Genomic DNA, 24,943 nt, shown 5'->3' on the forward strand with positions numbered 1-24,943 from the left:
AGAATTATGCAGAACAGGGCCTTCCAACATGGTACAGAGTGTTTAATGTTGCATGAATTTACACAGTAGCTGTTCTGAGCAGCAAGGCAGTCACTGAAGCAGAGCATCATCTCCTATGGAAATTATTCTTGTGGGGTGGTTTGTGGAAGTGCACACAAAAGTTCCAAATCAGCACAACGTGTTCAATCTCAGCACAAGGTATCCAAAATCCAACAATTACTCGAACGCCAGCACTGCAGAAGGCACTCAGTGCTCCTGAGACAGCAGATGGCGAGGGGTGCAGCCATAAGTTCAGAGTGCTGTTTGGAGCTAAGCTGCACAGACTGTACAGTACTGTTTGAGAACAAAACCATTCTGTTTGCTGTTCATAGGAAGAAGGAAGAGCTATTCTCGACTCCCCAGCTCATCATCAAATGTACACACACGAAGCTGCTTGCTAGTCCATCTTTTGATGAGAGATTGAGTATTAGATGTTTCGGGCCACCCACATGAAGAGGGACTGTCAATACAAAAGAAACGTTCACATGAAATTAAAAAAAAGGGGCAAGAACAGCCTCTTCACTCACCGTGGTCTCCTGAAAGCCAAACCATACTGCTGACAAGCCAGGCCAACTGTTGGGGTGTAAACGATGGGCATGAATCTCTCAATGTCAGAGGTCAGCACTCGGTAAAAAAGCTTCTCATTCCTGTCTTGTAATGTCATAAGGACAATATATCTTAAAAGTAAAATAAAATAGATACACATTAGTATTTATGGTTGTTGGCAGTTTCATAAAAAGCACTAGTGGGCTCACTCACTATGTACTCGGCTCTCCCAAGCCCTGACACTCCTCAGTGCTACATTATGAGCAGATACTTAGAGCAAAATTTCCCAGAGGACCTGGCCAGCTCCACCATCCTCACCAACAGCCCACAAAGACTCAGCAGGGTTGGAAGTCCAACCCATGCATAGCTGCAGAATTTTGGAATTTCATTGAAGACAAATGCATTGGAAAAGGTCAAAAGTAGATTTCAGGGCTACCTGGGACACAGTGGGATATAATCTTAATTATAACAAATTATCATGCAAATTGTCAGATGAAATATGCATATATGCAAATATAAATATGCACATTTCAAAGCACTGTTTGTCCTAAAGTAAAGTTTTTCCAAAAAACCTCTCCATTTTCAAATGTTCTCAATTACTTAATCACTAAAATGAGAAGGATGGCTACATTTCATTTTGGAAAAAAAAAGACAAAGCCATTAATTTAGAAAATGAAAATGTTAAATCAGCTTTGTATTATTAGTGTTGTTCAGGCTTGCATGTGCATCACTAGGTTTATGTGAGCGCTTAGTGACTTAGAATACATTACATCTCTCCAAAGATTTTTCTTTCTTGAAAACGCTTCATTGGCTAAGATTGAATTTGTCAAACTGAAGCCAGAAAAATGAGTATATCAGAAAAATAGAGATTGCAAATGATGTTCTGCCTGAGAAACTTGTGTGAACGTAATGACAAACTCCCTTTTGTGTTCAGCACCCAATTTTGCAGCATGGCTTCAGAAAAAGCATCACACATTGCCAACAATATATGATTTGCAAGATCAACACAGGCATTTATGACACAGAAAAACCAATGTAATTGCTCTACAGCAGAAGAGTCCTGCTGCCTCAGTCCCCAGATCAACGGCAACTGAGACAGATGGAGATGCAAACCTCACCATCCATCACAACAGCAGTCAAACACCTTCTTCCACTGATAACTCTGATGAACAATACTGGAAGCAATGGAAGCTCAGGAACAGAAACATTAGTCAATACACATCATTGCTTCTGCTTTTTATTTTTATCCTACCAGTTGGCAGGTTCTTTCTTACTGCTCTTCCATCCAGTATTTTAGTGAATGCGTTGATGAGCATTCGGATAGGTACATGCGGTACATGTGGTCATTCTACCTCCAGTGCCCTGAAGCATGGACTGACTGCCTTTTTGTTGTGCACTTGTACCTGAAGTACAGTGAATTGCTTGCCTAAGACCAGAGATCTCCAGCAGTGTGGTGGTTGAAAAAAGCAGTACCAGTGCTATTTTGGGACCGGGATGGCATGTAACTGAGGTGAAGGTGGACAGGCCAGAATAAAGACTGCCGGTGCTGGAGAGTATGGACAGCTGGAAAAAAGTGCCTCTTGGGGAAACCTGTAAGCTTTGAAGCAGGAACCTCAGGTCTTCCTGGGGACTTCAAGAAACTGAAAATTAAAGGGGAAGGGAGATGGAAATTTGATGTTTTTGACATACTTGTCTAGATCATTAGATTTGTTCTCGTAGTTTTTCATCACACGGAGCACTTGAACATCTTGGCTCAAGAAGCAAGGAGGAAGGAGGCCATGAATTCCCAGCTGCAGCCTCTCTTCAAGCGTAAAAGCCATTCCCTGGGAAGAAGAGAGGAAGGCATGTTCAAATGGCATGCTATGCACTACTAGAGTAAGCGACATCATGCAACTCCCGAGGGCCCCGAGGCAGTCCTCCCCTGCAGGGACCGTGGGGCTCGGACCACCCAGACCCTACAGCTTCTGGATTAGCAGTCTCAGCGCCAGCAGGGTTTTGATGATTCTCACTCTTTTGCTGTTTTAATTTGGTAGGTCTCTATAGTGCACATATCTTTAGAGTGTATATATCCTTAGGGTTTTTTTCACTTTATGCTCTTCTTAGATTACTTAATTAGCTTATGCTTACTAGGTTTAATGGCCTTCCTGAAAGCCCAGCTCTCGGTCTTTTACAAATCACATAACAGGTTTAGAATTATAGAATCATTTAGGTTGGAAAAGGCCTCTGAGATCATCAAGCCCAACCATTAACCTAACAATGCCAAGTTCACCACTAAACCATGTCCTTAAGCACCACATCTACACAGCTTTTAAATACCTCCAGGGATGGGGGCTCAACCGCTTCCCTGGGCAGCCTGTTCCAATACTTGACAACCCTTTCGGTGAAGAAAATTTTCCTAATATCCAATCTAAACCTCTCCTGTCACAACTTGAGGCTGTTTCCTCCTGTCCTATCGCTTGTCACTGGGAGAAGAGACCGACCCCCACCTGCCCACAGCCTCCTGTCAGGCAGTTGTAGAGAGCAGAAGGTCCCCCCTGAGCCTCCTTTTCTCTGGGTTAAACGCCCCCAGTTCCATCAGCTGCCCCCCCCGAGCTGTGCCGCAGCCCCTTCCCCAGCCCCTGCCCGGCTCTGGACACGCTCCAGCCCCTCCGGGTCTGCCTGGGGGTGAGGGGCCCAACGCTGACCCCAGGGCTCGAGGTGCGGCCGCACCAGGGCCCGGCACAGGGGGACGGGCACTGCCTGGCCCTGCTGGCCACGCTGCTGCTGACACCGGCCAGGGCGCTGCTGGCCGCCGTGGCCACCTGGGCACACTGGGGGCTCATGCCCAGCCGGCTGCCGACCAGCCCCCCCAGGCCCTTCCCCGCCGGGCAGTTCCCAGCCCCCTGCCCCCAGCCCGCAGCGCTGTGGGGGGCTGGTGTGACCCACGGGCAGGGCCCGGCACTCAGCCCTGTTGGGCCTCATACAACTGGCCTCGGCCCCTCGGCCCGGCCTGCCCAGACCCCCTGCAGAGCCCCCTGCCCCCCAGCAGGTCACACTGCCCCCAGCTCGTGTCCTCTGCAAACCCACTGCGGGTGCGCTCCATGCCCCTCGTCCAGGTCATCGATGAAGATACTGAACAGAACTGGCCCCAGTACTGAGCCCTGGGGGACCCCACTGGCGACTGGCTGCAAACTGGATTTCTCTCCGTTCACCATCACTCTTTAGGCCCAGCCATCCAGCCAGTTTTCTACCCAGCCGACAGTACACCCACCCAGGCCATGAGCAGCCAGTTTCTCCAGGAGAATGTGGTGGGAAACAGTATCAAAGTTTTTACTGAAGTCTCTGTAGACAACGTGCACAGCCTTTTCCTCATCCACCAAGCGGGTCACCTTGCCATAGAAGGAGATCAGGTTCATCAGGCAGGACCTGCCTTTCATAAACCCACACTGGCTGGGCCCGATCCCCTGGCTGTCCTGTGCATGCCATGTGATGGCACTCAGGGTGATCTGCTCCACAACCTTCCCCAGCATCAAGGTCAGGCTGACAGGTCTGTAGTTCCCTGGATCCTCCTTCTGGCCCTTCTTCTAGACCGGCATCACACTGGCTAACCTCCAGTTAGGAAAGATTTAGATTTGGATACTGAATAGTATACCCAACTCATCAACTCATCATAGTATACCTAATTCATCAACTTCAGTTACCTTATGGTTTTCCACCACACACAATGTGTATTAACAGCACATTAGCAGCACAGAAGACAGACACGACAGGCAGGATGCTTTCTCAGTGCTTTTTTTTAATTCAAGGAGTATATACAGTGCCACAAGTCTTACAGACTGGCTGTCACTGGCCCACAGATGAAGCTTGAATGCTAGATTGAGTGGGATAACCCTGCTCTTATGGGACAATTTCATCCTTCCTAGGCAGAAGCCTGATCGTGTCCCACTCCCATGCATGCAGGGGCTGATGCTCCAGACGACCAGCAGCGCCCTGTGCTAGACTCAGCCTGATGAATAGCAACGGTAAATGCATTCTGCAGGCTGTGAAGAAGATTAAAAAAGGTCTTAGTCCTTAATTAATGGGATTTCTGCTATGCTGATAGCAGATTAGACAGCAGGATAGAAGGAAACATTTTCAGAACCGTCTAAGGAGCTTAAATCCCAGCAAAAACTTCACCCATAACTAACCAACCGACTCATATCTTGATGAACAGCTGGCAGTAAAATATTCAAAATCAGTAATTTTTGGACTACATCTAGTCAAGCACACAGACAAATGCTTTAAAAAAATCTTAATGAGCAGCTTTATGACTACATAGCTGTTAAAATGTTATTTTCTTCCATGGATTTAGTGTTTCCCTCTGACAAATAACTGTTATTACCATTGCACAAGAAAATCTGAGGATGTATCTCGATGAACTTGGGTTTGGCAGCCTTCCCTCACCTCCTGTTGCTTGTTCCTGTCCCTGTGCCATCCCAATGGTTGTGCCAGCGCAAGCATGTGTGCAGTCACATGGTTAATCAGTGAAAGGAAGTACCTGGATTAAAAATAACCAGGTCATCTGAGCTCAGAGCAGCTCCCCTGGCTGACGATACACTGTAGATGGCTCTACAGACATCGGCACAGCCCCTGGGGACATACAGCCATGGGAATGGACTGCTGGAAGAGCCATTCACTTCTAAGTGGTGAATACACTTGTAAGCTGGTGAAAAAGTCTGTCAAACTATCAGTGATGCCAAGTAACCTGTGACAGGAAAGAGGAAAAGACTGAAACTGATTCTCCTGTTTGCCAGATCCATGCTTTGAGCATAGTATGACACTTCTTTTCCTAGTAAACTGTGTACTAGCAAAATTTTTTTTTTTTAAAAAAAGTTTTCATATGTTTCAGAAAAAATATTCAGCCTCTAGGACATCTGAGAAGAAAATCATCTTTATCCCAGAAGCATTTTCAAAGTTTTTTCTGCTGGGTATTAGGATAGAGCCAAATATTTTTGAAATCTTTGATGTAAGAACATGGCAGAGAGAAATCATTCCTCTCCCAGCCAGCAGACCAGGAGTCAGCAGTTGCCTAGGAGGTGGGAGGTCAAGATTTTGCTGTCAAACCCAGAAATGAGATCGAGGTCTCTGTGGTCATTGTTGAATGGAGTGCCCAGGACATGGCTGGTTCTGCTGAAGCGCCTGACATTTATGACTCAAATTTCCTTCCTGGACCTGAGAAGCCTTTCCCTAAATGAGTTTCATAGCAGAAATGCTAGGTTCCCACAAGATAAAGTTCGAGTTTTTCTGAGTCATCATTTCTGAATTTAAAAGCCCCAACATGTTCTCATCAGAAAAATAGTAACCATCCACATTCTCCACACTGGAGCCTTCTGAAATATTAGACTAAGATCAACATCAGTTCTCGGTCAGTATTTGGCTTTACACTGGCAATATTATATCACAGCAGAGAAAATACAGCTAACTGTGGAATGTCAAAGTTTATCTGCAATGAATGGGAAAAAATAAAAAGATACAATTTCAAACCATTTACTTCCTGCAGCCTTTGAACATGGAAGATAGATAATGGGAGACAGAAATATTTGGCAGTAAACACTCCACTTGCTCGTCTAGAGGGAGTCATATCACAGCTTGGCTGCTCAGGGTCTCAGACCTGATCTCAGACCAGCTTAGCAAAAAAAGTAAACCAGTGATGCTTACTCTCCCAAAAGAGGTAGAAAAGGCCGAAACACACTGTCCTAGGCATTATTGCCCCCAAGCACTAAAAATCTTCTTGCAGGATTTTTTTCAATAGGAAAAAAGGTCTTTCAGTTATTTGCCACGCACTAAAATAGTGAAAAGCTTCACCATTTCAACAAATGATCACACACCCAATACAAGAAAAAAACTTCTATATTTCAGCTCATTTCTGTTCAAGGTTATACCATGACACCCTACGACACCAGCAGTCTGCACGGCCACTGGTAGTCCCCCGTTTTGCTTCCAGTGGGTTGGACATCCCCAACGACCCAGCATGGGCAGGAGTTCCCTTTGCCCAGGGGTGCTGTGAGATCCGTGATGGAATTACAGCTGCCAGGAGGGTGAAGCACCTGTATTTGGGCACTTGCCCTTCAGTCCCACTGGGACTTTTTTCTCCTTTTAGGGGGAAATTGGCTGAAAAGTGTTCAGCAGTGTGCTGGGAAACCTCTTGAAGTGGTATTGGGAATTAATGTAATAATTAGTAAGACTGAATAAGGCCAAAAGGGACCGTGGGGTTGTACAGCAGTTTGTCTGTGTAACTAGGGCTGGGAGGGACATTTGTGCGTGCCTTGGGCACAATGCCGCTTGGTGCTTAATTTCTGGCTAGTTTTTAGGTCTGCACAGTGCCAGGAGTATCTCCGTGTCTCCAGTGCCAACTCACTATTTTAAGACACAGCAAATACAAGACTCCGAACTTGAATCTTAAGCAATTTGGAGATCTATGCGCATGAATGCATGTTTCTGGACGGTGAGAGCAGATTGAACTGTTTAAACACCACAGTTGTGCTGTTAACAGTCCAAGGGTAAGCACGGTTGTACTAATATACAACATCTCTAGCTCACTGCACTTTTGCATTTATTTCATTTGAACGAGCTATACCAGTACAAGCATCTTCATACTGGAGCAACTGCAGCCATGTGAGATGAGGAAGTCGCTGCCTTCACAATCAAGTTAAATCTCCAAAACACTTTTAAGTGCAGAGCTGGTCCATCATACAGTGGCACTGTGGCAGGGTTGGGAGCAGAGCAGAAATTGCCTGCTCTAACTTTGAAGGCTGCTTTCTGAAGTTTCTCGGAAGGTCTAGGAGTAGGACCCCTGGGTGAAGTGGTTATATTCACTGAAACAGCACAGCGTGAAATGAATTTGGAAACACATTCTGCCCCAGATCAAAAGCTGGAATTCACTGAGGTATTGCTATGTTTAAGATTAAAGCTTTTAGGGTTGGATTTTTTTTTTAAGACTGCCTGAAAGCCATATTGTACCACTCTTTTTCTGGTCTTGAAAGGTCTAATGATTAGATGGTGAGCCACAGCCCTGCAGAGCTAAAGCCAGGTGCTCCAATTCATTTTTAAATGTGTGGGAAATGAGTTGGCATGGAGAGGGCAGATGCTATGTCACTACCCAAAAACAAAGGCAAAAATATCAGCTGCCCACAAGGCTTCACGCTACGTAGGGGCTAAGCCAGGGGTTTTGTTCTGAAAAGGGCTTGCTGCAAAGAACCTCAAATGCTTCTGTTCTCTTATCACTGACAACACCATGTCTGTTATGTGGCAGCTCCCTCTTTGCAGCTCAAGCCCATAAAAGCCACTTACTTCAGAAACGGAAGGGTGAAGCAAATTCACAGATAATGATGAGTTTTATCACTGCCTGTACTCTCTAGCAATCAGAAGGGAGCATTTCACTCAGGGATGAAAACAAGCAGGAGGGATGCTAGCATGGCTCAGCCTTGTAATTTACTCATTAGAGATCATACTTCCGTAAGTGGGAACAAAGACACAAAACAGTAGCTCCTAGCGTAGGAGAAAACTGTTGTTGAGGTAATGGGGGCTTAATCAAGGGCTGAATTAGGCCTTACCTAGTAAAGAACATGCAGAGTCCACTGTGGCTCAGGCCATCTCCAGCTGCTCAGCATCTGTTTGGAGCAAAGTCCTGGCTCGCTGCAACTTTCCATGTCCCTCTGCTCTAGAGTGCACGAGCAGCCACAGCACAGGGAGGGCTGTGGGGTGGCTTGGGTGGCCAGACCAAGGGGTTTATGCAGTTTGTACAGTCCCAGGCCACCGCCCTCTGAAGCTGCAGCTCTCAGGCAGCCTTTGGGACCACAGTACCTAATCCACACAACTGGAAACTGGCCTGGCAGTTTCTGAGCTGAGTACACAAGGATCAGTGAACATCTCCCAACCCTCTGGAAAACAGGCCCTGGAACAGGGAACTTCCTAGTTTGATAACAGCAGAGTGCTGGAAGGGGACGCCGGGGAAATACAGACACACAGGGATCACCACTGCAGGCTGCAAGAGCAGGCACAACTAATCCGCTTCTTCTTTATCATTAGTACGTTAACAGCCATGCTAGGGAAGTCCTAATAAGTCAGGGAACTTAAAGGCTTATTCTGTACATATTTTTCCTGTAATGTGTTTTCCATAGATATTTGCACCTGTCTAATTTTACAGCCGGGATGTACTTTGACTATTTGCAAGCAAAAGTTCCTCCTGTAAGGGGTCAGTGCCAGAAGCTAAACTAATCCCTACTGAGACTGTACACAGGGGCCGGGGAGCAGAGAGCAACAGCAGGGAACATTGATTTTCTACACTATGAAAGATTTTTCGGCAAAGGTCAGATCCTGCTGTGGCCTCCTTGGCTCCAGCTGACTTGATAACCCTCTTCACAATGCTCCTTCACAGCTGCTCAAGCTTCTCTTGCTGGCGTGGATGGACTGACACAGGCCTTGTCCTGCCCTGCATCCCACGCTGGAAAAGCTGTATGGAAAACATTACTTGCATAAAAAGCAGGAAGGAGAGGAGGAACATCAGAGAAGTAATCCTTCATTTTCACATTTTACATGTCTTGTAGCTTCTTATTAATTTGTATGTGTTTGTGCTCTTAGGCTTGGAAGAAACCCAAACCTGTGATGCTTTGGTGTATGGGGAAGACATCAGCATGTCTTCTCTGAAACCTGGAAAGAAGACTCCCCACTGTCCCTTCTCAGTAGTTATTGCTGGGCAAGCATTTTCTTGACTAATTTACAAACTCTTCTCACAGTGTGTGTCTCTTTCTGGGTTCAAAGTCACCAGCTGAAAAATCCCACACTTTTGCCCATCCCCTTTGTTACAAAGTGATATAATAGTGGATTTCTAATCTTTTCATACCACTGTTCCTTCCTCTCCCACAGAGCCTGGGAATGTTAAAAAACCCTCCAAGACCAAGATAATTAAGCAACTCAACTTCATGTTTGTTTCAGTTCCCGGGGAACCATCTTTAATGAGGTCCACTAACTCTATTACAATGTGAGTTGTCCATACTATTAATGAGGTTTTACCAGTAACTGTTTTCTTGTCTGCAGGTAACTTCCTTTCACTGGATTAGAACGACAAATTTCCATTATTCTTCTCATTTTTACCTTGTCCTACAACAGTGACTTTTGATTTACATCAACGTAAGAGTGAGCAGAACTGGAACATGACAAAGTCCCTGTGCCAGAATACTTACTGACCAAGCACCTGATCCTTCACAGTTTATCTCACAGAAGCAAATCCTTTCCTGAGGAGGACATCCCTGATGGGCATGTGACAGGCAAGATGTGACAGGGTCACAGGCAAGAAGAAGCAAAGCCATGCTGTTCCTGCATGTTCCCAGGTGTTGTCGAGGTTTACCTCAATAAATCTTGCAAGACAAATGTCTTCAGGATTTTGTTCATTTATTCATTAATCCACAGGAAGAACTTGAGCAGTAAACTCTTCAAGCCCTGCTCTGTGATTTCAGACTGCAGGGGTACAGCTCTATACCAAATCTGGCAAAGAATTCATTAATATTTCCCACAGTTTGCCAGCCTCCAGGGCTCCTTAGGAAAAAAAAATAAAAAAAATCCATATGCTAGAAATTGTATGTGTTTAGTCTGCAAACAAGAACCTGCTGCATTGAGAAAAAGAGATTTTTAAAGCTGAACTAGATAAACTTCCCCAAACAACATCTTGTTTGGCATATTGGTTTTGTGAAGGAACTATGAACTTCGCAGACGGGTAAAAATAGCATCATTGCTCTACTAATAGGAAAGGTGAAGACTGACAATTAATGCCACGTAAGAAGTGACAAGATACAGCTGGGTTTTTTTTAAGAAACTCACGTTTTTCGGTTCCTTGTTTCTTCTCACAAAAGCAGTTATTAAGATCCTCACAGAGTTCTACCCAAGGTAATGGGAATACTTCTTTGGTTTTAGTGAGAAATAGGTTAGGCTGGTATTTCTTTTGAGATTTTGACTAGATTCACAGATGCCTTTACATGCATGAAGTGTCTAAATACAAGCTTCAGTGTCTTCCAATAAAGGAGAAGAGTAAAATCACTGCATGGAGAATACAACTGCCATGCTACACAAAAACCTGGTGTCAGGGGCAAAAAAAGAGAGAAATGCTGAGAAATTATTAGGAGCAACAGAGCAGCACGGAATCCCAAATGGCATGGGACACATGGTGCATGAATACATGCAAACAACAGAGTAAAAGACTGTTCCTGCCCAGATGAGCCTAAAATGTAAAGTACTCACTGGTTTCTTTTTCACGTATAGCAAAATACTGGGTAGAGACGGGAGGTATGATGGCACAAGCAGTAATGAGAACGTCAGGTTCTAGGCTACAGCCAAGCGCATCGTCAGATTCCTGAGGCAAACAGCAAATTCTCAGGACCCTATCAAAAAATATCCCACGTGATCCTGGCACACAGATCCCAGTGGACTGGTCCTCCTGACTCCCAAGAAAATGAAGACACCCTGGTGTCTTTGTTCATCCTCTACATGATTCCCAGTCTCCTTGTATAATTCCACATCTGTTTTACACCTACCATTGTCACACCTTTACATGCCAATTAGTCAGTGAAATGAGCTAGTCCACGACAGAAATTAAAAGCTCATAATCCACATGGCTATCCATCTCAGCTGTGGGGGATGCTATTTGTTCACCTCATGGGGAGAGGGAGCAGGGTAAAACCAGTTCGCTGCAGGAGATTTGCCCAGCACAAAACAGTATTTCTGTCAGAATATGGCAGTTTCTGTGATGCTGCAGACACACATTTCTCCCAATATGATGTCGCCCCTAGACAGGAAGAATACAGCATAAATTACAATGCTTGCATTCCTAAGTCTATGAAAACCAGCCCTCATCCTCAATTCGAACAAGCAAGTATGTTTGAGAAGAAAGATCAAGGCAATTTTAAGGTTTAAATGTGATCCAAAACATTAAGAGGATACAGTTTTAAAAGCCAGTTTTACAATGCCTGGAAACTTCTCCCACTGTACAGGCAGCTGGTCATGTGAATCCTGGTTGTATATAATTTGAGTTCGGTGGTACAGAGAGCACTAACTTCCTTTTGAGGTTCCAGCAAATTACATAAAATGAGGCTTGTGCGCTTACTGCTCGCACGCAAACTACATCATGCTGTGGGTTTGGAGGATGGGAGTCTCTCCACAAGTTGTATCTCATTTGCTGTTGCCGCTCCAGCAAGTGAGGTTGCTTCAAATGTAGGTTGGATCTGGATTACAGTTAATGGATGATTGCTGATGGCTGTATTTGGTTAAAGACCACTGAAATGCACTGCCTAAGCTGTAGAACTAGCTGTTTCACAACAAGATCGCTTGGGTGGAAGCTTAATCTGAATGAAACCAAGAGTAGTTTTGTTACAGACTTTACCAGAGATGACTTCTCCACTGTACCATTCGTATGTCCTTGTATGCTTCTTCTACCAAAGCTCTGTAGAAAGGAACCATCAGCAGCAGCTTCTTGAACAGTACCAGATGCTCTCTCATTCCCATCTAATCCAGGAAAAGCAGGCTTGGCTTCTGAACCACCATTCTGATAGCTGTTTAATGAGATGCCTGCTTCAGTGCACTACGGGGATTTGAGATGCTTACGAAACATTCAGATACCCCCTCAGATAAGATTCTGGAGAAAGGCAATGTCTTCCCTTAAAAATTAGGAATATGAGAAATAAAGAAGGCTCTAAATAAGGAATCTGTCATCTCAGTACAACAAATGCACTAGAAAAAACACCACTAAGCTCTCCTCCACTTACACAGCCACCACTTGAAGACAACTACACATGCAGGTAAACACAAAGCATCCTGCAGGAAATCTGCAAGCCTCCATTTCCCGTTTGAGTAATTTGCCCTGGTTTTGTTTTTCCCCTCACTGCTTCTGCAGTCCATCTGCACTGTGAAGTCGCTGATGGACTTCAATCCAGGCAGCTTATGCTGGGGCTCAACAGAGAAACTAGCTATCATGAAGTGCACAGGGCCAAGGTACACTCACCCACTGTGGTACCCAGCGGCATTGCAACACACCAGCTGAAGAGACCTACAGCACTCTCCGGAGTGTCCAGCTTCCCTTTGGAAAGTAAGAGGAGATCCTCGCGCTCTCCTCATTTGGCAGCTCACCTTAGAGTTTAGCTGTGCTTTGCACCATGATGATATTTTTCTTCCCACTTCTCAGCCTTCCACCGGCTCAGCTCTCTGATGGTCTTTTATTTCGCCTCTCAAGGCATTATGCACCTTGCTTTACTCTAGCATTTCTACAGCTGTATTTCACAAAACCAGTCTTTAACACTGACAGGTAGCTAAAGCTGTATGTATTGCACACACACATATATACATATATATCTGTAGCACAAACGTCCTTTTCCAGTCCAGCCTCCAGCCAGCCCTAAGATGATCTCCATGCTGACCTCAGGGGCTGTTGTTTTGCCAAGGACATGTTTTGCTTAAATGCTGAGATCAGTCATCCAACTGTCCAAACTACTTTTGGCATCACCAGGAGAGTAGCTAGCCCACCGTGACTACCCTCTGACCCAGTCCCTCGTCCTCCTCCTCGTCTGAGTATTTTACTTCAAACTTTTTCTTCCTTTTTCATGCAGAGGGGAAAAAGGAAGATGCATGAAGTGCTCACAAAAGTGCAATCTGACCTTTTGTGTCTACAGCTCTCATCACCTTTGCGTGCACTCTCCCAGCTATCCTGGTCTATTGTCAACTCGATTTGAGCTGTCTCTAAATTATACACAGTTGAATGCACAGCACTCGGCATGCTTGGCCCCGATACCGGAGCATCTGGACTGCAATTTGTACAATAACACAAATACAAAACGATACATCCTTTCTAACGTACTTCCCCCCCAGGACCTCTAAATATTCTTCCAATTATATAGTTCTTTTATTTTCCACTTTTTTTGCTCCTCAAAACTTCAGCTCTATTTTTCCCATATGGTGTGAGAAAAACTATGTCCAAATACTCCAGGTGATAAAATACCACTAATTTTATACAAGTGCTTCAATTTTTATCACTTGCTTGAGATCAAGCTTAACCACTTCCAGTCTCAAAAGCATCCACTGCACTACCAAGATATTTACACCAAACTATAAATCAAATAACTAATAAAGTTCCTGAGATTTTCCCAAAAAAGTTCAAAAAAAGAAAACTCCCATCCTCCTCTTCCAACTGTTTTTAATCAAGGGCAGTATGAAACAAGTTATCCAAGTCCAGGATGGGGGGGGGGGGGGGGAAAGTACAATTACTCTGAGATGAAATTTAAAGATTAAAACCCTTTTGATTCCCTGAGCTGTTTGACAAACATCTCTGTGGAACAGGAATTGCAGCAAGATGTTATAAACCATTTGTCAGTTTGCAACATGTGTGACCACATGTTGGTCAAGACAGCTGAACTGTTCATTATTACTAGGAAGCTGTAAATCGCCCTTTTGGCAAACCTTCAAATGAGTTTAGAAAAAAACCTGGTTCTGTTCTTGATTCCAATAGATGCTATAATTTAAAATGCAAATAATATTGTTCTTGGCATGGCTGCTGCCTGTCCACCTCAGCACAATTACTCCAGCCTCTCCTAGCTTGGACGAGTACTATCTGAGGCCAACGCAACAGCTTCCTTCCTCCAACAGAACATCTATTCTTCTGTAACCGAAACAATTTGGCTAAATGACACAAAGATGAAATGTGACTGCAGCAAGGGTAACAAACACAGCCCAGGCTCCTTGAATACACAAGTGTTATCTGAAAATAAATTGCTATATTAATGATCAGGAGAACGCAATGGCTAGAGCATTGATTTCCCTCATGCACGCCTGTTTTTTTTAGGAGGTATCAGCTGATGAATCAAACCTTTAAACCTGCCATTCAAAGTTGGGTTGCAGCTTAATAATACTTGCCTTGCTGAAAGAGCATGGTGCAGTGCCGGGAGCACTGGAGGCAGAACCAGCCAGCCAGAGTCCGCAAACACTGGAACGGTTTTCACTTATGACCTGCTGTGAAAGACCTGCATGAAGGACAACGGGATGGCCACTGATTTTGTTTCCTTCAAAACCAGCCAGTGACACTGGGCGCATCTTTGGGAAGAGACCTCTCAAACTCAGGTTTCAGTTCAGGGTTTTGATTCTCCTCTGCCTGGCACCACAGTCATGCAGCAACATCGGACTAAGGCAAATGTAAAATGACTTTGAACTTGCTCAGTGTTTGAAATAACCAAAGCCCTGGATATTCAGAGCTGACGAGCTAGAGGGAGACATTACTGTGATCTGTCAAAATATAAAAGGTGCTTATAGGAAAGATGGGGACAGACTTTTTAGTAGGGCCTGCTGTGACATGACAAGGGGTAACAGTTTTACATTGAAAGAGGGTAGGTTTAGACTGGACATAAGGATGACATTTTCCCAGATGAGAGTGGTGAGGCACTGGCCCAGGCTGCCCAGAGCAGCTGTGGGTGCCCCATCCCTGGCAGGGCTCAAGGCCAGGCTGGACGGGGCTGGGAGCAGCCTGGGCTGGTGGAAGGTCCCTGCCCATGGCAGGGGGTTGGGACTAGATGGTCTTTAAAAGTTTCTTCTGACCCAAACCACTCCACAAGTCTATATTCTGGGGAAAACAAGGCTATACTTTGGCATCAGTATGATTTTGTCAGTGCTCGATGATTATATGATGTTTTATCACACACCTTCCTCCTGGGGCTGAAACTCAGATATAAGCAGTTATCACAGTATCCATAAAGTCTGAGTGAGTGAGCACTCACTCTTGAAGTTGTTTGGTTACTATTATGTTTGGTATTGAACAAAACCTAAAAAGTCACACTCTGCTTTATTATCCTTTACAATAAAAGCATAGTTGTCAGAGTATGTGTCTGTATGGCATGTCCTTTGTGTGTTTAAAAAAGCTTTGTCTTCCGTTCCATCAGTACGCAGAAGTGCTGACTTTGCCAGGTCAGTAGTTAACATCATTTACTTTCTGGATGTGCCTCTGCCTTAGTGCCACACGACAGCATCCTTTCCCAACCCATGAGAAGAGGTCAGCAGTTTTGACTGACTGATCCATTATTGATGCTGATGAACTAAAGGATGCTCTCCAAGGGAAGGCGTGAAGCTGAACGGCACCCCGGGGAGTTATTTAACGGTTATTTAAGGATGCGCATACAATTGCATCAACAGCCTCTTCAATAAAAACCATGCTCTGGACAAAGGTCCAGCATCCCTAATGACAGGATCCCAGTCACGATACCTGTGTAAGCAAACTGACAGCTTTTTTTTGTTGGTTGAAAGATCCAAACAGCAATTTAAGAACAGCATAGTGTTTTGCTTTTGCCTTCATACCTCTGGAATTGTTTCAGTAGTATGTGCTTGATACTATAACCTTGTGTCTGTAAACTTGCTCAAGAGCAATAGAATAGCCCTGGTGATCTCCACCCGAGGAAGTGGCAATCTCTACAGGAGGGTGCTAGCCCAGTCCCTCTGGACCCAGAAGTCAGTACAAGACGTCAGTGAGAGGCAGTGGGCTTTTCCTTCACTGAGCTGCACAGATTGGTTTGCAAGCTCATGACATCGGGGTCTGTTTGAGGAAAATGTTTTCTTCTGGGAAGCCCTAATCAGGGCAGCAAGAGGAGTACCTGAGCGTAAGGTCTCTTGCAGTTGTTAATGCCATCGTGTCTTACACTCAGTAATTCAAGACGATCATACCCTGCAGCTCTGAAAGGCTGTCATGGCAACAGAATTATCAGACTGAGTGCCCAGTGAGTCCAGCCAGCTGGTTAAGAACTAGCTTGACACACTTCCTAGACCCTTCTGTCAAAAACAATGTGACCAAAAAAAAGTCGACTGGGATGGGCAAGGGGAAAATGAGCAGTTAATGGGTTATGAACTGTGCAGCACTCTAATACTGTGCAAGGGTGAGAAGGAAGCCCACGGGATACTTCAGCCCCCACAGCAGCACCGTGCACTGCCCCAGGGGCTGACTCCGTCCCTCCAGGGCCCAAGGGGGGCTTCCAGAGAAAGTCACTCAGGCACCAGCATTTCCAAGCTCAATTGCATTTCCATTCCTAAAACAGTTTCTACGGCTTTACTACATCGATGTAGCTTGCTTATTCAGACCCACCCCTCTCTCTCTTCACTTTCACAGAAAATGCAAAGAAGTGGCAGAGCCGATAATCAATGCCAAATTATCTTGTGGAAGATGCTATTTCTAGGATGTATTATTTGGAGCTTCCAAGTACGTCAGTGAACGTTGTTCAGTAGTCACACACTGTCATTGTGTTTCCTCTGATGACTTCCCGAAGTAAGGTTTTTGTTTTTTCTAGCTGGTAGTAGATGTGTGCATGTCAAACTACGGAAACAAACACTATTGGTGCCAAATCTGCAGGATGAACCTTACTGCTACTTCACTGTGCAATAAAGAAAACGTGCAAAGTAACTCAGGTTGCTTTCATGGAAATGTTCTGTGTATGAATAATGTCAGTGATAAATATAGAGGATCCTTCAGAAAGTTCCCACTCATTTGCTCTGGGCTGTGTTAGGCAACTCGGTGCACATTGATTTGAAGATTACGAAGTGACTCCAGATGGCACAGAGTGGCTATCTGTTCCCTTGGGGACAGCAGCGGCAGCGAGTCCCTCAGCCTTATGTTCAAGTGTGTACACTGGTTTCCAGACAGCAACATTAAACATTGGGTCTTGCTCTTTTGAAGAAATCAAGGGACAGAGCCCTTGGTTATGCAGGTTGAATTCTGATACAGAGCTTGATCTCTGAACCACGGCAGTGGCTGGTTTTCTGGGACAGGGCAGATACCACATCCCAGGGCAAGTTGTGTGCAAGCTGTGTACACGCTGACAAAGATATCAAGCTCAGGAAGAAGCTTTCAGTGAAAGTCAAGTAGATCCAGGATGTGACCTTCTGGAAACAACCAAAAGCCTTTCCCTTCAGCATGATACCCCTCACAACTCCAAACAACCTTTTATTCCTAAAGCCCTGTTAATTCAGCCCTTCAAAAACACAAAGCACAACGAAGGAGAGCCTAACCACAGAGTCCGGACTCCCTGAAGGAGTCCCTGAAGTCTAAGGATGATCAACTAGGAGGACCTAAAGGCAAAAACTGCTGAGTCAATCCTTCTGGTAGAATAAATTTCAAAAATGAAAACTTTAAAGCCGGTGTCAGAAGTCTGCCTGAAAGCCATCGCTTCTGCCCAAGGCTTGCAGTTTTGTTCTGAGCTTAACACAGGCCTTTGCTCAGCAGCAAGCTGGGGTAGAAATTATGAAGTTGGCATTTAGGCCATGCAAAATCATACCCTGTATGTACTGGAATGGAAAGCAAAGTGGACTAAACTTTCTTTGTTCCTTAGCTGGAGGGTTTGGCTTAGCACTCAGCCGAGCCCTTCTTTCCAGCTGAAGATAAATTAGATTCCAGCGATAAAACCCTGGCTCCAGCAAATTACACAGCAAAACTCATACTAAATCCAGAGCAGATCAGATATGATAAGTATCTGGCATTTGTCTGCTACACAAAAATATAAATGTAAATAATGACACGTATTCCATTACTATTCAAAAATAAAACCTCTAAGTGAAAGTTGAAGCAATGGCAAGGCATACTGCGAGGTCTTGAGAGGAGCAGGGACTTGGACTTGATGATCCTTATGGGTCCCTTCCAACTTGAGGTACCCTACGATGCTGTGATATTACAGACTTAAAGTTTTTAACATAAATAGAACTTCTAACAAAAGAAATGGTACATTATTAAGTTACTTTTAATGGAAGGAAAACTCATGTTTAATGTATATAGTCCAGTATCAGGTATGATATGCAACAAATGCCAATGAAGTACACGCTTCCAAACATAAATCCTTTCATTTCTGCTACCCTGAAATGTCTCATCTTAGTGTCCTTGGATTTGAGTTTAGCTAGCAGGTACAGTATTTTTTCTCCACTTGGGCTAGCCACAAAGTGGGAGAACCAACTCATATTTGAGAAAAGAGAACTTGTTTTCCTATGACATTCTTTTACCAAAACAGGAACAAGAATCAAATCTATTTAGTCAAAATGAAAATTAACTTTTCATTTACTTAATGAAAACAGAGCCATATTTTCCAGGGGTATTTAGGTACTTGTAAATGCAGAAAGATATCTACTGGGATTATCAAAGCTGTATTAATAGGACAGGTCTGTAATTTGCATTGTGTCCAGATTCCAGAGATTTAATACAGCACTGCCTAAACACCTCCACATTTCTGATTGGAAAGATAATAAGAAATTACAGATTCTCTAGTGGCTGTTAGTAATTTATTTATTTTATACATTTGCTTTTCTCAGTAAGATAAAATTATTCTGAGAGGGGCAAGCCTACACAAAAAAAAGCTGTTAAAAATTCCTTTCAAAGACAGCTCTAATTTCTAGCCAAACAGCCTTAATACAAAATCAGTAAAAGCATCTGGAAAAGGAAAAAAGAACAACACGTATGAATTGATCTAGACAAGCCACCTCACTGCTTAAGTAAAAACAAAGTTTTGGGGATGCTTTCTGATAACAAGAACTTGCTTAGAGACAAACGCATCCATAAGCATTGCCAGCCAAGGAGAAAGAACATTTAGGAAAACAAAGAAAAAATAAAAAACCAGGTTTCCTGCTTGTTACAGGTCAGCCCATCTCACCTCAGTGGCCAGCACTTCCCTCTAGATCATTTACTGTTTCTGCACCACAATGTTGTAACCGGTGACTTGCTTCCTCTACAGGGTTTCACTTCATTCAGAGGGCTACGTGAGTTTCCTAGACGTACAGTTTGCTGCACAACCAAATCCCTCACCTTCTAATTTTGAGACCTCCTCTGCAACTTCCAAGGCTCAAACTATCCCAGCATATTAAGAGGATGTACATGTGCTTGAGTATATTGTTTTATTAATGAGAGAGCCTAGAATCACTAATTAGGAGGTTAGTGTCCGTAGCAGAAGTGCTTAATATAAAATGGCATTTCAGGAAAGCCTCTACCAGTTGATTTCTTCTATTTAACCACGAAGCAAAAAAAAAAAAAAAAAGGCAAAAAATAAAATAAAAACAGTAAATACATACACATTTTTCCTACAGAGCCATGTAAATGTATTTCTTTTTGTTATTTTTTGTTGTTGTTGTTGGTTTAGAGGAAGAGGAAATAATGCTGTGCAGGTATTATTACACCGTACTGTGGAGACAGACACATTCTGTTAGCACAGTTTTGTCAGCAACCATCTGATTACTTGGAGCTTTCTTTAGAGCCTGGAGCAGAGCCAGGTGGTGCCTATTGATGGCACTGAAAGAAGAGAAACGCGGTGGAGGTCAGTCACCAAAAGAGACCTTTCTGCTTTGCCAAGTTGCTTGACGAGGTGGCTGATGGAAACAGCTTCCTTTCACTGGTTACAATGGGATTCTTTCAGGCTCTTTCTCATCTCAGCCTTATTGTCAGCACCGTACACAGGCCAGTGCCGAGTCCTGCAACGAAGTCACCATAGAAATGACATGGAGAGCATTTAGTGACCTCCCAACTGCGTTTCCTGGCCCTGAAATAAATTTGAGCTCAGTTATTACAGCGCCTCTGATTTAGTAATTGCCTTTTGGGAGACACTCAAATGCTTCAAATGGAATCTTTTCTTAGGGTCAAATCCTGTCCCTATTGTAGCCTACGGGAATTTTGCCATTGGACTTTAATGAGACAACAATTTGGCCATTAATCCGTGAAAATCTGCTACTGTAGTTCACACTGCACTCCCATTTAGGACCCTGTTGTTCAATTCACTCTGAACCAGCTTGTTTTCACTTCCAAGATAATTGCACAGACTAGGGAGTAATTCAAACAAGAAATTCAGCAGTAGCAGGCATTAGCTGCATTAACTATATGACTGCTGGGTGGACACTGCCAAACCCTGCTGCAGAATCTTCCCAAACCTGCTGACAGTCACTAAGTCAATGAAAATACTGAAGAAGCATCTTCCTCCTCATTTCAACAAAAAGACAACAAAAGCCCCATAAACAAGGAGTTTCTACGGTGCGCAGCCTGGGACCATTAATACCTTTCACTTCCAAGAGCAGGAGCTGATTCTTTAGGTCAGAGAGCATCAAGGATCAAATTCTGCTCTAGATGTACCTTAGGGCAGGCATTCCAAATCGGCACTTGCACATCCTGGCTGATCTCAATAAGTTTCTATCATAACACACTGCATTTTTGTAGCCTTGTTTTGAGTTGTAGGTCACTGAAAATCTTCCGGCACAATGCAAGCGCTCTTTTAGAAACGTCCCTACGTGGTTTACGGTTTAGCAGATGCGTGCTTGTGTTCCTAACCACCCTTCACAGACATGCTTAGTCACAGATTCCTGAGGTTCTCAGGTTAAACACTAGTGGTATAGAAAATCGAACAGATTTTCAGAGTAAGTCCCAGTGACTTTAAGTCTGTTAGCTGACTTTTCCTACCTCTCGCTCACAGCCGATTCTAAGCTATACTCCTGGACTTTATTCCTGCAACATTTTGCAGCACCTGGAGAAATACCTTTATACGTAAATGGCAGATTTCTCTGTGTGGAAGGGGGTTAAATAAGAGAATACCCAGGTTTCTGTGTCTCTGGTTAATAAAACACAAAATTTCTCTCCTGTTGCCTCTCATTGACCCTGTTTAAGTGATCTGGCACGCTCTGAAAATGCACAAGGGCTCTATTATGCACACGCACTAGGTACAGCAGCTTTCACTGGACTGTAACTGATTTGTTTCAGATGAAGGGATGCTGTTAACCACCACTGTGAATATAATTGCTTAGTTGATTTCCACATTCTTGTCATTGTTGGCCTGGCTACTGCAAGAACAAGCTGGTGAGGAATTCCCTAATGCTGGTTAAAAAAAGAAAGGGGGGGGGGGCGGGAAAAAGGAAGTCTTCAGTTCAAACCAGGAGTTCATCCAGCCAGGCCCACACCAGAGGCAATACGAATAACCCCTTTCACCACTTCACTGCTTATCTTTTGCTCCTTCTTTAGACCACAACCAACTCCAGGAGGAGAAACCCTCTAGGTGAAGAAGGAAAGGGACCCTTGCAGATGGTCAAGATACTGAGGTGCCACCTTCGAGCGAGCTCTGGGATGCACACTATCCAATTCCTTTTGTCACACATGGCAGGGGGCTCAGGAGGCTTTAGCAGACTTTCACGACAGGCTGTTGCTCACAGCTCGTCCTTGCCCAAAGCACAGCTCTGCTCCTGACACGTTGCCTCTCTAGCATGTCCTGGGCTATTAAGTTTGTGGGAAAGCCCCCAAATTCCAGCTGCGATCAGAGCTGGGCTCTCTCACCACAGCAGAAAGAAAAGCCACAGTTAATGCACCACACGTAGACTTGCCAGTTGCGGATCTGGTTCTCTTCCCTCTCACAGGCTCGGAGCAGTGTGTTCCCACTCTGGAGTCTGGTGGCACCTGCAGCCTCCAACAGACTAGTGCCCACCCGTGCCAGGCACTGGATATACACAGGGAACATATATTCTCGCTTAAAGCTTGTTGAACAGCGTGGCACCAAGAGTGGGAATGTTACGGGGAAGGTTTTTGCAAAGGCATAACTGCACAAGTCTGGCAGTCCATGGGGACTGGGCATCCTGGTGACCTTAAGGTCTCTCTCTACTGCCACTTCACACTACATTTCTAATCCAGATTGCTGAGTGAGGAGAAAGGGGTTTTTTCATTGTGTTCATCACTGCAGGTTTGAATCTTCTTCTCCTTATGGTCATTTTGTCTCAGTCATGGAAAACTCTCCTTGACGTCCTTCCTCCTCTGACTTAATTCTTTTCCAAACACCAAAAATGAAGGCCTCCTGATTTTACAAAGGCTTTTGAGTATGCTTTTGTTTCTTCATTTGACATGTAATGTTAAGCGTACACATAATCCTTTCAAGAATGGAAGTCCTAGGCTTTCTTTCTTACCTTTTAACTTATCTCCTTAGTCATTATTATCTAGATCTAGGGTGCACTATATTATTCATTTCACAGTAAAACTCCTTTGAAAATAAGGAGGAAACACTATCATTTATTGAACATTTTACTTGTTTTAAATAATTAATCAACATGAATTTGCCTTATGAAAAAAAACAGTGGTAAGACATAGGCCTTTACAGAAACGGCCTGGCAGCATTTAATATAGACACCTACACTTAAGAGCATTGCTTGACAGCAACACAGACAAATGAGGCCAATGTACTCCAGGTATTAGGAAGAGACTGTGAAGTGCAGACAAACTGGAAGAATGGGAGCACATTTCAATAAATGCTAAAGTTTTGTTTGGGACTATGAACAAACACTCAAAAGGTATTCGTATCAGAAAAGCTCTTGTTATGCAGCACAGCCTTAGGGTCCAAAGCACACGGTAAAAAACAGGAGATCAAAACAAAGCAATGAAAAAAAGATCGGCTTTTTTCCAAAGAGACAACAGGTAAAGAGAAGGAGGAGACAACAGCGGAGCAATACTGATTAGCACGACAAGCTTTGTCCTCGGCACAAGTCTCACAGTACTCTCAGCATGCCTGCAGCCAAGTCGGTAAGCCAGCTCAGAAATATTTGTTATGTTAAAGTAATCCTTCTGTGCTTTTGCTCTAGGATGACAGTCATCTCCAAAGTAAAACACAGAGGATCTTTGGCTGAATTCTTATTGTGAGTGACACGGAAAAAAACCCCTCGCCATAGGACACTGATTTATTGCCTATGGCTCCATTGAAATGGCTGCATAGAAAATCAGGCTGGTCCCAACGAGCTGTGTGACACCCAGCTGAGCACACCGTGCAAATTAGGAGCTCGCAGAGCTTTGGCAATAACTGGGCCTGCTGGGGAAAGACATGGCTACAGCACAACAGGCAGCCAAGGAATGCTTCCTCAGAGGCCCTATATATCCATTGAACAGGCACTATGGATCTATACAGTAGAACAGAAAAAACAGCATGTTGTTCTTTGTAAAAGCAAGGAGCACCGACCGAGCAAGAGACACTCCAAGTTTCTACCTTGCTTCACATAATTAAGATGCATTACCAGCTACAGGAGGTATGTAATCAGCATAAATTACTTGATCATTAGCTACCTAATATGCAACAGTTGCCCTCAGAATTAATCGGGTAAGCTAGGAAGGGCAGAATAAAAGTAGGCAATGACACTGTATGATGTTTTTCCTGCTAATGCCCCTCAGTAGCAAGCAGCAGCGGACCAGCCCTAAATGCTTCTCCCAGAATTTTAACCAAAATTTTCCCAGGAATATTCAAAAGGAAAAAGGCTAGGAAACCATAATGGTGTGATGCTAATGTTTCTCCATTCTAAGAGCTCTACAAGTAGAATTATGCAATTGGTGTAAACTGGGGAAGACCCTAAGGGGGAAGATGTAGGGGCTTGAAACCGCTTTTTTTTTTTTGGTGGAGATATGATCATGTGCCCAGAAAATAATCTTGATGGCATCTACCTGGAACAGGCATATTTCCACAGAACATCACTATATATGTCTTGCTGACCAGACATTGCTAGTTACAGCAGTACATACGTTATAGATCATCCCGCTATTTATACTAGTGAAAACCAAAGACAAATACTAAACAAAAACAATCTAAACAAATAGCTAAAAGATAGTTAAAGTTAATAAAGTAGGGTAGATTGGAATGCACAGAAATCTGGTATTTAAGTTCCTAAATATATTATTTTTTATCACTCATTCATTTCTAAAGTTAAAAAATAAAATAGCAACAAGTGGATCGTTACGTGATGACTCTTCTTAGGAAATCTCAAAGAAACCTCAAATCCTCCTGTCTGGTATTATTTGTATGAAGTTTATATATATTTTTATATATATATATATATATACATACACACACATATATGTAAAAAGGCACACTCCATAAGAGGGAGTCCTTCCCCATGTTCTGGTGGCTCGGGCTCAGCCTGGATTAATGCCAGCCACCCCTCACACCAAGAATACTTCATCAGTGTTAATGCTGGTGGTCTCCTGTCTCACCAGAGAACTTCTAGCAGGGCACAGGTATCTAAGTAAAGCTAAGGTTCAGGTAAAGCAACAGCATTTCTCACAGCTGAAAAAAAAGCCCAACAAAGGTAATACTGCTGTATCTCAGCTGTAGGCAGATTTCTCAGCTCAGGTGATAATACCCTCTACGTGCTTATTTCTCCCCACTGGTTATATGGGAAGACCAAAGAATTGCCTCTGGTGGTAGACGTCTACCCCATGTCTGTGTCAAAAGCAGACCGAGAACGTAGGTCAGGAGGCTATAAGGAGCAGTTTTGGGATAGCACTACATCAAAGGGTATAGATGGCTTCTAGTAATATTCCATCACTAGGGGTGTCGTACTTCAGTCCTATTACATC

The 24,943-nt window shown here is 43.9% G+C and overlaps 1 protein-coding gene across 1 annotated transcript in view; it reads right to left on the minus strand.

Moving 5' to 3' along the window:
- The window catches only part of ME3 (malic enzyme 3), a 136,029-nt gene that overhangs the window by 59,222 nt on the left and 51,864 nt on the right, over nt 1-24,943 (minus strand). Inside the window, exons 2-3 of the mRNA XM_037378101.1 lie at nt 2,275-2,408; nt 567-716 (exon numbers count right to left, since the gene is read on the minus strand). Coding sequence (XP_037233998.1) covers nt 567-716; nt 2,275-2,408 — 284 coding nt within the window. The remainder of the gene's footprint in view (nt 1-566; nt 717-2,274; nt 2,409-24,943) is intronic.

The sequence above is a fragment of the Falco rusticolus genome, chromosome 2 (assembly GCF_015220075.1).
Source record: "Falco rusticolus isolate bFalRus1 chromosome 2, bFalRus1.pri, whole genome shotgun sequence".
Taxonomy (NCBI): domain Eukaryota; kingdom Metazoa; phylum Chordata; class Aves; order Falconiformes; family Falconidae; genus Falco; species Falco rusticolus.